A 15257-nucleotide genomic window follows, 5' to 3' on the forward strand; every position below is an offset into this window, starting at 1 on the left:
GCTGCTCTTCTGAATCCAAGCAGCTTGAATTCCCCCTTTGTAAATGTCCCACTAGATGCCCACTGACCACTCCTTTGAACACAGAATTTCAGTGGTTATGACAAAAGCTGTGATGCAGCTCTTCCTTCAAACTGAGGAGCTCTGCGGTCTCATTTCCTTGATAATGTTTTAACCACTCAGTTAATATCCAAATGTGAGCAGGTTTGCCATCATCACATTCTCCTCCGTTTTAAGGAAGGTTAATATTGTCTGAATCAGTTACAGCATGCACATATCTGATAGTTCAAGGCCCTTTAGAGACACTGATGGAACTACCTCAGAAAAAACTCCAGGAGTCCACCTTGTGTGTGTCTCCTTGAATGTCAGTATTCTGAAAGTATTCAGGCACCTTATCCCAGATGTTTGCATACAGAGGCGTGGACCCATACAAAGGACAGTGCTTACCTCATATCGATGCCTGTGTCGCTCCTCTACAAACATTTCATCACCATAAAGCTTCCCTGAATATACAACAAAAGAGAAATTAAAAGCCCATGTGTTGCTTTAATAGTTGCTATAATTATTCCTTGTAATTTAAACCTCAAAGAAGTCACATTTAACACTTGTTAAACACAACAAGACATTATTCATCTCACTGTGTTTTTCTGTTCTTCCTGAGTGATGACTAGTTTCTTTTAATTCACTGTTCCCTGAGTTTATTCAGGATTCATATTCAACATTCCTTGACTAGAAATAGCTTAGGCAAACTAGAATCTAAACACACTTTAACTAATTTAAATTGTAAAGCTTAAAAAATGAGTGAACCAAGCAATGTAAAATCTCTTCAGGGTTTTACAACAGTTGCACACAAAAGATGCAGGGAAAGAAGCCTTTTAGGAGCATCTGTTCCATTTTAATAGATTATGCACGGCACCTGGCATAGTACCTCCAAAGAACAGAGAATATTGCTTTTCTCTGTTTTCCTGATCTCATTACCCAAATGACTCTGGCAGTCTTCTTTGCGTCATCTCGAACACTCCGCATTTCACAGCAACAAGGGGCAAGTTTGAGATACGCAGTAAACCACATTTTAATCATATCTCTTATTTATAATCATGGCCCAAACTTTGCTCTCAGTTTACACAGTCATGAGAATTACTGTCTTGCTAGGGGGTTGGTACATGAATTAAACTGCAAAGAATATCTTCAAAAATTGTAGAATAGTAGTACTGCCATTTTACAAAAAATGGTGTATGTCTTAATTTTAAGGGACCACCTTTTCAAAACTATTATTCCCATCCAAGTTGTAAAGCATAAGAAAAAGAAATCAGATTTCCTGATTAAACTACGATAGCTTTTTATTATTCTTTCCAAAGATCTAAACAGATCTAAACAACTCTTAATACTGGTCAAGATTTACAACACATGTAAATTTTTATTAACTTTTCCAAGAGGTGTTAGGTCACGCAACAACTTGTACATTGTGATATGCACATCTATATCAGACACAGGCAAAGTATCACCCAGGCTAGTTAGATCACTAGTATGGGCATCTCTAAAATTGCAGGTTTTTTATTAAATGTGCATATGGTATTACACTCTGGTCTCCTGCTGAAGTAGATTTTTAAATACTCAGAAAGATACATTCCTTAAGTTTAACACAGCTAAATAGAGAATACCTCAGATCGATATCAGGGGCAGGGCAATATAAGAAATATATACATATTTAGTCAATGGACAAGAAACTACTTTTTACACTTTTTCAGCATCATCTATATTACTACTGTAAAATGGGCTGATTAATAGAAGACAACTATTACTTCAATTTTAAAGTACACAGTGATCAAATTAAATAATTTTTTCTATATTCTGATTGCTTTTATTTTGTTATCTGAAGCATCCTGTTAATAATTTTCCTTTTCTCTAGCAGATATTTTGCTTTCCCAAAACAAGGCTGCTTCCGGGGCCAGGCTAGAAAATAGGAAGAAATCACTCTGACCTTCCCAAGAACATAATTAATTAAACTGCCATGAAAAGAATTTCAGTTTTCTCAACATTTTACTCATTGTTTTTAAAAAAACATTGGATGCCCAGTGACAGTTTCACTGCAAGTTACAGAGGCCTCTCATTTCTTTTTTTCACTCCAATTCTCAGTAAATGTAAATAACAGGATCAGAGTGAATGATCTCAGGGAAGCTGCCACCTAACTGTTTGCTTAAGATTATAGCACTTTTGATTTTCCATGTTACAAAGCTCCTTTCCAAAATGCGAAGTCATAAGAGCAGAAAAATAACTTACTTAGAACAGAATTTTCAGTTTTAAAAACAGTCCTCCTCTTCCCCAGTCTCATTGTTCCTCCCATATCTCCAGGATTGTGTTCTGGCATGTCAATAACCTGTAGGGAAAAGTTGCTCAGACACCGTTTCATTCAACAAATAAAAAAATCGTAAAACAAACAAGCCTAGCCTAGCAAGTTGCATAGATTTTTAAGTGGCAACTTTATATATTTTACCTCCAACCATTCCCAATCATTATTTCTCTTTTGTTTTTCTAATGTTTGGTTCTTCACTACTGCATTGTAATAGACTGACAGTGTTAACTAGTTCGTGACAAATGTTTTCATTTCATGTTAAGATCAACAAAAGCAACTTACTAATGTCTTATTTTAATTTTTTGGGGTGGAAAAAACACCTTTCTTTTATAAATTATACCAAAATGTTACCAATAGGATAACTCTGTCCAAATCTATTCTTATACATGCTAAGACAGTACACAGATTTTTAAAAATTCAAATTCATTGACCAAAAATGTCCACCAAGTGATAAAGACGCCAAAACAAAGTCCCTGAACCTCACAGAGGCTGAAAGATTATCCATATTAAATATGGGTAAATATTCACGTACACTAGGCTATTTCTTATATTGCTTCTTCTTATGCTAAGAGGTAGAAACAGCTGTGGTATCAAGTGGAAAGACAACCAACCTCTTTCTTTGGAAGTTGGAAGAGGGGAAGAGCATGCAGCAGCAGGGTGAAAAGAGGACACTTGTAGCGAGAGGATAATGTTGTAAAAGCAGAGTATGGGAAGAGGTGACTCCGGTGTGTGTGTGCTATTTCATATTATACACATAACTAACTTATCACAGAAAATAGAAAACCATTCCTCCCCCTTCACCTCTAATAAAGGTTTTCTCAGATTGCTGAAGAGTTAACAAAATACTGGGTTGCCCTGTACTAAGAATATGCTATTTAACATAAAATGTAAAGACAAGGATATAAAAATACTGGGTTTGAGGACTGAAGCAGGTGGGTCAAATGGCTTCTATGTGGGTCAAGTGAAACCAGGATAGTGGGATTCCGGGCATGTGAGAAACCACAACTTAGTGGAATGAGTGCACTTAGTTATGCTTAGTTTCAAAAACCTTGCAGGTCTCACAATCCAGTTTAGAGGAAATCTGTCTAAGAAAGGTAAAACAGTTTGAAATTATAGAAACATGAGTTGAAGCCTTGACCTATGTACTTGTATTCACATAAATACAGTCAGTGAGAAATGTAATTGACAAAGAAAAGTTCTAAAAATACAAATATTCACACATATGGGTAATCTCAAATGGATTTTTATTAACCTTAATTTGCCCTCTGAGAGTAATGAAAACAATTTCTGATGACACACTTCATAAAGTGAAGTTATTCAATTTAGGAGGGATGGTGGAAAGTGCTTAACCTTTGGCCTTGTGCCAATGCATTTCAGCTGTGTAATTATCTCTGTACAACCTTATAACTTCAAAATGTTATTTATAAGCAATATATTCATTATAAAATGTCATGAGCAGGAGTTGTGATCAAACCAATGGGATATTATAGATTCTTCAATTACCTCTCAAATCACAAAAGTGAGTACTGTGCAAGACATTGAGCTAAGGCTTCCTCCACAAATACAAAAATAAAAGAAAACCCATTCAGTGAATCCTTATTATTTTAAAAGTATGGCATTTACTGAATTTGTTTTATTTCCTTTCATTTTATTTCACTTTTTTCCTGAAGTAGTGGTCACAAAAAAAGAGGAAGGTCTCAGAAGTAGAGCATCTGCTCTGCTGAAGGCGTCTGTCAACCTCTGGGTCAGAGCCCCATATGGCACTGCCAGACTACAAAAATCTGGCTGGAGAAATGGTCTCACAGGGAAGGTTCAGGTGAGTTTCAACACTGTGTCTGTGTGTCTGTGTGTTTGTGTGTTTTCAGCTCTCCATCTCTCCCAATACTGTTATATTAGTAAGAAATGGATAAGGTTTCATACATTAACTTTTGTTGTCAGGTCACAAAAGGAGCTATTTATGAATTAATACCTTGGAACTGCTTTGGCTCTGTGGCCCAGATGAACTCCAGCAACTACAACAGCAAAGCCCTCAGTATTACTTGTTTATGTATTACCTGACTTTCTCTGCAACATCTGTGCAAGGAGCTTTTGAAACCAAAGTGGCACTGCTGCCCTACAGCCCAATGAAAGTGATGAGAATCAGAAAAGCAATGCCATATTAATGAAATATTTTGCCATATTATACAGAATTTATTTGATCAGAAAAAGAAGAGCTTTCAAATAGTGGTCATTTTGAACACCTGTGCAACTGAATAGATTCTTCAAAGAGCTTATGTTTCCTGGCACAGAATAAATCAGCTCTTCCTATGCATTAGTTCTTTGAAGGGCAGAGAACAGCATAGAACAGGCACCACAAGCAACAAAAAAGTATCAGTAGGGAGGATGAAAGAATATATAAGGCATCAATTAGGTCTTTCTTACCCAAATCTCTGAAAACTGCCAATACTACAGGGATTTTATAGAGATTTTATATGTATTATACCAGACAGCAAACATGAAATTAAGAATGAATCACTGTAACAAAACACAAAGCACATTCTAGATATAAAGCAGTCAGATCACTATTTATTCATATTACTAATGAATAGTGACTTCAACTATCCATGAACAGAAATATTTTTTCAGATATCTACTGCCGGGATTGTTTCACTGTTGATAGAAAACATAAAAGCTAATGAGAAAACCTTTCAAGCCCTGACACTCAACACAGAGCAGCCAAGGCTCTGAAAGCCCCACACGTATCATTTTAGCAATCATGCCAAGACCATTACGTTTTATCTTTGTTTTGCCTCATGTTCTGCAATGCTATTTTGAGAAATTCATCTACTCTGGTTACCTTGGCAGGGGAGGGGTAGGGAGTGGGGGGTGTCTGGTTGGGTTTTATTTACAGGCTTGGTTTTTGAGGAGTTGAGGAGGGAGATGAGAATGACTTCATTTGAACAACTGATAGCTAAGCAGCTTTGGAAGCATGTTTTTACAAGTTTGGGGTCTAGGTTTTTTTGTCTTTTTACTCTGCCCTTGACTGGTGAGCATAAGATTTATCAATGCTAAAATAAATTACTACACGTGTAAGTGCTGATCAAAGCATCAGGAGATGCCACGGCCCTGGAGATTACCTGAACACTGAGAAGAGGCTCTGAACACAGCACACACGGGATTGTGTAGAGGGAAAGCTGACAGGAGCAGGGAATGCAGTGACAGGTACTGATGAATACCAATCCCTGCTGAACACAGCTATGAAAAAAATCTAGCAGCACAAACTGAAAATAACTCAACCCAAACTTAAGAACCTCATTCTTTTATTGACTCTTCCATCATTAGATTAGTCAGTAGTTGCTAGATTTGATCAAATCACACAAGTTCATCAGTAAAAAAAACCCAGACACCTACAAATGGGATGTTTATACTAACATCTATTCTGTTTTAGAAACAAACTTAGTACAAATATTTTAAAGAAAAAGTTGACAACTGCAACACTACCAGGGACACTGGGATCTTGCAACTTGGCAAGAAAACCAAAATGACAGACTTTCCCTGTTCATTAAAAATGAGGGTTACATTTTCAGTTACTAAAGAATGTGCAAATATTACACCTTGCTTCCTTTTCCCCAGAGATGTCCCAGTTCCAAGCAAATTGCATCACTGCTCACTCATCTGAAGTACTCAGTGCCCTAGGACTGAATTAACTGACAACAAAACCACTTGCAGAGTTCAGACTACTCAGTGCTCCATTACTGACTGAAGTAATGTTGTTTTTAAAAGGATGTCCACCATCATGTGTAAGATCAAAGCATAAATTATCAATAGCTGATTCATGCAATTATATACTGATACGAGTAACCAGCTTGAAAAACCCTCTCTTCAATAAACTACAGTACATATCCAAACATTCCAACAAATACCTGTTTAAATTTCTTAAAACTCTTAAAACCCATAGAATACTACTGTCAACTATTTTCCAGTTTGGGTGATCCTCCTCTCCACAGATTTGTTGTTTCCTATTTTAGAATTAAGTAACTGCCATGAAGCATTTATTTATTAAAGTCTAAAAGCTCTCTAAGGATTCTGTCTAAGCAGAAATTCTGCTACAGAATGTTTTGTAACATTTTCTCTAGAAGAATTCATAAAGGGTGTGGCTACCTTTCAAACAGTGCTTACTCACTCATAAGCAGAGTGCAATGAACTGAGGAAGTTAATGGAGATGTTGATATGCAAAGCCCATAAAGATATTGCTCAACAGCATTTTTGAGAACTCATTCAAGTTATTCCAAACACATGTCCCAGAGCTGGCTTAAAGACTTAATCAAGCAGAAAGCTTCAGACTGTTAGCATTAGTGAAAGGCACAGGGTCAGATAGTGCTGGCTATAGAAATACACTGGAGTGTCAGTCACACCCTGCCACCAAGGGCAGGATTTGCCACAGACTTGAATAGCTAAAAACGATGTGCAAGAGTTCTCTCAGACTTCAGACTGGTCCATCTCACATCATAACTAATGACTAAATACTAATTTAATTTCAGAAAGATCAGCAAATCTACAGCTAGGTGAAATCCTTCATCTTATCATATACATCTTTAAAAAATCAGAACTCTGTCACTGCCGTTGAAGAGGACTTTTCCAGCTTCAATTCCTAGTAGGTGTAATTCTGCCCCTACTAAATGCCCTTAAATCTATATCAGGTATATCCGAAAGAGGAAGGCATGAAGCAAGTCTGTGTCTCTGAGCATCCTAAAGACAAGGACAAACCTAGAGTGTGAGATAGAGCCTTGGTGCTCTCTTCACCAAACATCCCACCCACAATGGTGAGACAGGAATAATCAAACACAGCCTGAGACTGTTTGAGCAGTAGTGTGCTTGGATGGTCTCTGACTCAGAGAATTACATCCTGCAGGCAACTGACATGGAAGAATGGGCTACAGACAAGCCCCATTACCTAAACTACACAAAGTAGCCATGGAAACATGAGATTGTCCCTGGTAGAAATAAAGCACAACAGATGTTTTACCCTCAAAATCGTCTAGTATTCTATACGTGTCTTCCCTGAGTTACCAAGCCTGCGCAAGCATCCATTCCAGTTGTTTCTCACTCATTAACAGACCTGTGCTAGTTTGAACCACTTCATTATCAGTTATCTCTGCCTTCTGCAAGCAAGACAGAAGGAAAATTGTTTACTTCAAGGAAAGGGAGTAGGCGAACTGATTATTGCAAGTGGACACTACTCCAGACCTTGACAGAGAATTACTGATACAAGCTTTCAGGCAATGCTCAGCACCATAACCTACACTCCCCGAGTACTTCTTGAAGAAATTCTGTTCATCTGCCATAAAAACCAGTATCCTCACAGGGAACTTCAGGACTGTTTTTCATCCCATCTCCCTAAAGTAATCAGACCACCATCAGACTTGTAAGAGAGACTGCCTGGATTCCGACCACTGATCCTTCTCACGGAATGGCATCACCACCCATTTTGATGTTCCATCCACCTTCCAAATTTGCTCAGTGATGATTTGGTACTTGATAAGGGACACAGAAACTGAGGTATTTCTTTAGGAAAGGAAGTGAATGGGCAGCAAGTGGAAAACAACAGATTGACCCATTTTAATTCTTTTTCCAGATGTAGTGTAAAACTTCCCAGTTAAATATAGAGCTGAGAAGAAATTCCTTATTAGAAAAGTGGAAAAAGAGACAAAAAATTTTCAAGTAAGAGCTCTACTCACAGAAGAAAGAAGTGCAAATGCTATCTAGAGCGTGAAATTCATGTCAGTTTTAAGAACACAAACCTGAACATCTGTATTTTTTGTGGCTTTGCTTCTGTTTTAAGAGAAGTTACTTTATTCTCTATTGATTCAGCCTGATCACTCATTTTTACATTATCTGACAACACACATTTGACCAAAGCTTAAACAACTTCTAGCAGCTAAGATGATATCACCAACTAGGTTTAGTTGCATCTTATTAATATATCATAAAATTGAGTTTTAAACTGAAGGACAAAAATACACAATCACACTGGTTGATATTGACACAAGAAAAATTCCTTGCCTAAAATATGGAGCAAAAGAATGAAACAGAAAGAAAGGATTCTAGCTCCATAAGGATCTCTCTGCTACAGATATGTAGGAAGCAGCCCAGTCTCACTCCTTCTAATTAGGGTATTATGCTTCATATTATGCCCAAAGATCAGTGGCTGACCATCACTTTAATGGCTGATTGATCACCTTTCAAAACAGACCCCAGAATTTAAAATCTGACATTTCCACACAAAAAAGAATTTTCTACTAGTTGAGCTAAATTGGTAGATGAACATTCTATGAAAATCAGCTGAATAGAAGAAAGAATAATGCACTTACTCAGAATAAAAATGCTGATTTTTAACTCTTCAAAGAAAAAAAAACCCATGGTACAATTCAAGATCCCAAAGAAAAGCAATGTAGTGAGAAAATATCTTGAAATGTGTAAAAGACACCGTTGAGCAAGCATGTTAAACCACTACAAGGTATTATGCAAGCTGTATGTCTTTGAAAAAAAATCCCACTAAAGGCAAATGCAGACAGTTGTGAAAGTAAATCTTGATCTATACCCAGTGCCAAAAATCTTGTGCCAATCTGACTCCTTCAACAAGCAGCTCATCTGAGTCCACGCTGGAAAACCAAAGAAAGCAGCCAGCTCATGTCACCACTATAACCTTTAATTGAAGCAATTTGTTCTCATACACAAGTCTATTCTCTTTCAACTGTTCTTTTACATCTAAGCTGTTACTTTATAGAAATGAAACTAGATATAGATAATGAAGCTCTCATACTAATTAACAGTATAACCATGTTTCTTCCTACCTTTCACCTCATTCCCTTCTTCATTTACATTTTGCATTTTGAAACCGGCATCTCCCAGAGGATCACAACCAGGAAGAACACTGCAAGCTAAAGTAACTGGTGTTGGAAGGCATACAGGAGCACCTTTGCTGTTTAAACTGATTCATATCTACCATGCAGATATCTTGTAATATTTTACATGCATTTTTGTAATGTCCTTCTTCTCTCTTCCTCTTTGAAAGCTTCTGGTATGATTTAACTCCTGTTTAAATGTCATGCCAGTTCCCTTACCTCTACTACCTACACCCCACAACAAAGCATACAAAAGGAAAGGCCCTCTAGAACTGAAGCTGACCACTTCATTTCTTAGTGGTACTCCCACTTTACTAATTTGAGACATTCTAGTAATGTTAATCTTATGGATTAAGATCAGAACAGACATATTAAACAGGGAATATCTAGGCAAAAAGCCTCTGGCTCAATCACTCTCATTTTAAATACTATTCTTGTCTTCCATTGCATGCCCAGAATAGTAAACGTACTTTGATATATGTAGTCTGTCATGTCTATAACTTTTCCTAAATTACAGAGAACAGGAATGCTGGGTATCTTGTTAGGCATACAGTATTGACATTTATTCTTCTGGAAAGCTCTCCAGCAACAAGCAATGGGATTTTCTTTCCCCCATGAATTCAACAGCAGATTACTTCCATGAGTCCTTATCCTCCCTCCCACACCTACATCATAATGTTTCTTTTCTCATTCTGGAAAAACTAAAGCAAGAACTGGATATCATATAGTGATCATCAAGGTACTGACTTATAATTCTAGGACTTTCTAAATCCTATAGTTTCCTACTGTAAACTATATTAGAAAAAAAGATAGCATAGGGAGATAATTACAACACAACTTTAAACAGATTATCTTGTAAGTACTTTGGTATTTCCATTACTGTCTATCCAACAACAGTAAACATCTTTTCAGCTTCAGAAAACCAAAAGGAGTGCTGTATATTAATATCAGAGCAGAGATTAATTACCTTGATTACCTCTGCCAGGCATTTCAGGGATGCTTTGAGACACATGCTCTACATTACATTTAATAGCTTCCTGCTTCCACTTCAGAAAAACTTCAGTTGGCCAAAGACCATCTTGTCTGGAAGACTATTCTGATAAAATACTTATGACCTACAATACTTTTTTTTATTTCAAGTAGAAACCATGATGTCTTCTTTCTGAGCAGGATCCCTCCCACCTCATTTTGTCTGTCCTACTTCCTCCAAAAACCTAATAAACATCACTGTTCAGATCATAATTTAATTCTGTACTTCTTGTGATCTTCTCCCCCAGCACGTTAACTCTCTCCCCTTCAATATGAATCGACAAGAATTCTTTGGAATTTGCTTTCCTTAACTATGTGTATAAGGTATAATCAGGGGGTCAGGTTTAGACACCATGCAAAAGAAAAAGTGGCTTGACCAGCTGCACCCACACCACGTATATCAAACACTAACCACTTCCTCTCCCAAAAGGGCCCCAGTGAGCACCTCTGGGATGCCTGGATTCATGCAACAACGTTCAGAGTTAACATGACAGTACAGACATGCCTGTGCAGTTCTTGCTTGCTAACAGAGCATAAAACCAGAATTGCAAATCTTCATATTCATTTTTAGGGATAGACATGGTACACGTTTTTGAAATACAAACCAAAAGGAAGAGCTACCTGTGAGGAAGTAAGAAGAGAGAAGCAGAGAAGATGTGTGTATGCATATGGAGAACCACTAGCAAAAAGGTCAGAGAGGAAGAGAAATGGATCTTCACATCACTTCTTATTTAGCAAGAAGATGGTGAAAGCCTAGAGGAAAAAAATTACCAATACTGTTTCTAAGGAAGTAACATTTATAGAATCGACTTTATATATATATATATATATAAAGTATATATATATACTTTATATATAACATTTATATATCGACTAAATGCTTGCAGATCAAGCAGGCATTTAACTAGCATGACATCAGGCAAACACACCCAGCAGAGTATTTCCTCTGTGAAAAGTGTGGGTGGCCAGGTACAGATTAATTCAACAGATAATGCAGCGATCTACTCAAATGCTACAAATGTTTACTGAGCAACCAAAGGACATTGCCACATAGTCGAAGTTCCCGGCTGCATCACCACAGTGGCACACAAAGGCACCTAACACAGCCAACCTCACAAAGGCAAAGTTTCCCAGTGGTACTTTGCTTATTAAATCAAACACTGACAGACACTCACCTACATGTACTTCATTCAGAAAAATGTTTTGTACATAGCATAAATTCCCTATTTGATTTACAATTAGTTATACGTAATTCCTTTTGGAAGTACTGGAAAGGGCAAAGCTTTTTTGATAATCCAGCATGCATTTCTACTTAGAAAAATGCTTTTTTATGAAGAAAATTTTAAGAAAGCAAAAAGGTTGGAGTTCATTAACAGCAAGAAGGCATTCTTCACAGAAACTAAATGTCCAAATGTAGAAACACAAATACTTTTAAGTTTATATATATAAATACTAAATCATTAATCCCATCTCCCAAATATTTAAGAAGAAACTTGTAAAAGGCATCAATAACTGAGAGTCAATTATTTTTATTCATTTTCATTTAAGGAGAAAAATGGCATTATGAAGTTAATCAAATATCAGGACTAAAAGATAAAATAGAACTCATACACAGAACAATGACCATGGCAGAAAAAACATGAGCATTCTGCTTCTGTGCAGTGTCAAGGAGTTGAAAGACATTGCCAAGCTAAAATCCATCTTCAGGGGAACCTCTCAAATTGAACTGTTAAAAAAAGTTGATATAAAACAGACAAAACAGACAGTAAAAAAAAATCACCAAAAACAGGTGGTACTCATTCAATTTTGAAGACTCTGAAGGGTGAAACAGCGGATCTAGTACCTGTGGTGAATAACTGCCCATCATGACACACCCACAGCCACCCAAGTGGCAAATGTCTCAGTGGAGATACAGAGCCCCAGAGTCTGGACCACCTGATGGCCAGGCCAGGCAATGTAGCTCATGCTTTAACAAAGGTGCAGAAGTACAGGGCACCTGGGCAGCTATAACAGGTCGGGACACTGCCAACAAAGATTTTGTAAAGGGAGAGACAGGTCAAGTCTGGCAAAGGGGGACTTTGGTCTAAAGGGAGCTGTGGTCTGACCCAGTGTGCTCTTGTTAAAGCAAAGGTGATACCACAATATGCACTGTAGAGCACCACACATGTTGCCTTCCTGTGAAATAATTATAGGTGTGCTTAGTTCACAAATGTATTTCATCAGCTCAGTCTGGGTTCTAAGAGGAAAGCAGGGTTCTCTCCTTTTAATTCCTTATCTAAAATAAAGGTCCTCTCAGTGCTATCTGTCACTTGACCTTCACGTTTTGCTGAGTTTGCAAGTATGTGGTGGAATGAATAAGTTCACTGAAAAAATGATTTTTAGAAACTTTTTCAGTTGTTTGCTTAAGTACTGGCTCTCTAATTTCTCCAAGAAAACTGATATTATTAAGCATCTCATAACTTAAGTTTCAGCTCAGAAAATACAGGTAAAAATGAGGTAATTGGGTGAGAAGGTGATAATATAAATATATTCACCACATAATGGTATTAATGATACTAAATCTCAAAAATGGTAATTTACTTTGTATTAGTTAATTCCCACAGTTTCTTTATAGTCTCACTTAAAATTCCAGATTCACAGTAAGAGAAACAGCAAGACAAAACAAACCTTACAAGAACTCTATTTATCACTACTGAAAATGGATTATTCTGAGAAAGAATAGAATATTTCTTTGCCACAAGAGAAAAAAGTTGTACACAAAGTCAAGCTGTGCAAGAAAGCACTGTTGTTGATCTGCGTCATTTGCAGACGCAGCAGGTCTGCTGTGATTTGTCAAACTAATTTTTCATTTTATGGTTTGAGCAATACTGAGGTTTTGGTGGTTTTTCCAGGCTCTTGGGCAAATGCTGGGCTTCCTTCTCATCAATGAAGACCAAAGTTAACAGTTTCATGACAAATTATGTCTCTGATGCCTACACAGGCTCTTGCTAATTAGCCAGGCCAAATGACATTGCCAATGGAAGCCACAGCTAATAAAACTGTATTATCTTTCAGTGGCCATGCAATAATCACCAAGTGGTTTTCAACCACTTGGTTATTATTTTCAAATGTATAATTTATTATTTAAATTATTTTCAAATTTATAATTCCAGATTCTCCACAGCCAGATATTAGGGCTTTTTAATACTAGGGTCCAATGGGCAATAGAAGGTGACTGTGCAGAGGCGCTGGGAAAAATTGACTTCTCTCAGAGGATAACCAATGTCTGGGAAAAATGTCTCAGAGGAAAAGCAATGTTTCTCCTTTTTGATGTTTCAGCATAGCATGCACAGGTATCTTGGGGTTACACAGGTCTGTTTCAAACTGATGCCAGCCTTAAGGTTGAGCTCCTCATGGTATCTGGTGCACTGCCTCACAAGCTAAAGAGACTTAAAACTTTCTTATAAAATTCTCTCCATTTTGATTCTGAATCCTAAGAAATTACTTAAAGCTACATTTTTTTACAGCTTCGCTGTGAACTCCTGTGTATTACAGGAAGAAAAAAAAAACAAAAACGAAAACAACAAAAACAAACCAAAAAGCAAATTCCTTTTGTGTTGAAGGGAAGATTAGTCACTAACCCAAAATAAATGAAACTTGATTTAAGGTAAATCCAACTTAATTGATAGTTGGTTTCCTCACTAGCACAGCTGAGAAGTGAATTATGGCTGAGGTGGATAATTCATTAATTGCAGTTTACAGCAAAATGCAAATCTACTTCTTCAAAGTTCTGCTTTACAGATGTTTAAATATGATGCACTTGTCTAAACTGAGAAATTCCAAGACACCACTCCAGTTACTTACTGAACCTAGAATAATTTGGTTTTGATTTAATATTCAAATTGGGTAATTGGAAAATCTAAAACTAAACTAGAAATACAAGTATTACCCTTTCTTAACTACAATTTCTGTAAGTAACAACCGCTTAATTTCTTTCAATAGGCCATAATCACATACAAAGTAGTAAGAAAGCTGATTGGTCTATACTGTTTGTTAGACAATTGCTACTCTTCTCATAGCCCTCATTAGTCCCTCTAATTTCTTTGATTTTTCCCTGACGTCTCCACACTTACTTGGTCGAAATAGAGAATAGGGAGAGACTTTTCTAGGAGCTTCTTGCTTCCATTGTCCTAAATTTCCTTTAACCTTTCAGAGAGACCTGAAAGTTATTAATGGCAATTTTGACAGTTTTCCTTTGGAAATAATTTAGCAAACATCTATTATATGTAGACACTAATACATCAAAATGCTAACAAGATGAGGAATTTCTATGCCAAAGGTAAAGACATTACTTTTGTTGTGTTTCCCATGGGTAATGAAACATATCCCAGAATACCACTAATAATCTGATTTTACAAGGTATGGCTTACCTGCAGATTTCTGATTGAGAATTAGTAACTTCTGGAGCTCTACTGGTGCATATAAGCACCTCTTTCTCCAAATCAAAGAGAGCTCAAACGTTCTTACCACTGTTCTATTTATTTCTCCCTCTGCATTTTGTACTGCTGAGTCTGATCAAACCAGCAAGGCTAACCATCCAGATACACAGAGCTCAAGGGGAAGAAACTGAAGAGATTCAGATGTTTCTATCAAAAAATTACCTCAATTTCTTTCTGCTTAAGGGCACCTCTCATGGTTGCTGCTGTTTTCCCCAAACTTACCTTTTCCTGGCGGAATGTAGCTGGTCATTATCTAGCACAGGCACCTTCAGTTCAGTATTGTGGCACTATCTCAGTAATTCCCTTCCACTTCAGCAGCAAAGTCAGCACAGCTCCAGCAGGGTCACGGGGACCTAAAGGGTCACTGCAGCAAAATTCTGATAAAAGACCTCAATCGCTGATTTATAGGGGCTTGAACGTGGTTAACTGCTGAGAGCCCCCTGTCCCTACCCAGTGTACATCCACAGAAGATTGCACACTGGTTCATGGGGTGAAAACACCAGAACACTCCTTCTT

The 15257-nt window shown here is 37.2% G+C and overlaps 1 protein-coding gene across 2 annotated transcripts in view; it reads right to left on the reverse strand.

Annotated features, from left to right (window-relative positions):
* The window catches only part of CTPS2 (CTP synthase 2), a 55996-nt gene that overhangs the window by 11731 nt on the left and 29008 nt on the right, over nt 1–15257 (reverse strand). For both annotated transcript variants that reach the window (XM_002197283.7, XM_072934210.1), the window contains 2 exons: nt 2278–2374; nt 445–500 (listed from right to left, as the gene is read on the reverse strand). In XM_002197283.7, coding sequence (XP_002197319.4) covers nt 445–500; nt 2278–2374 — 153 coding nt within the window. The remainder of the gene's footprint in view (nt 1–444; nt 501–2277; nt 2375–15257) is intronic.

Source organism: Taeniopygia guttata, chromosome 1 (genome assembly GCF_048771995.1).
Source record: "Taeniopygia guttata chromosome 1, bTaeGut7.mat, whole genome shotgun sequence".
Taxonomy (NCBI): Eukaryota; Metazoa; Chordata; class Aves; order Passeriformes; family Estrildidae; genus Taeniopygia; species Taeniopygia guttata.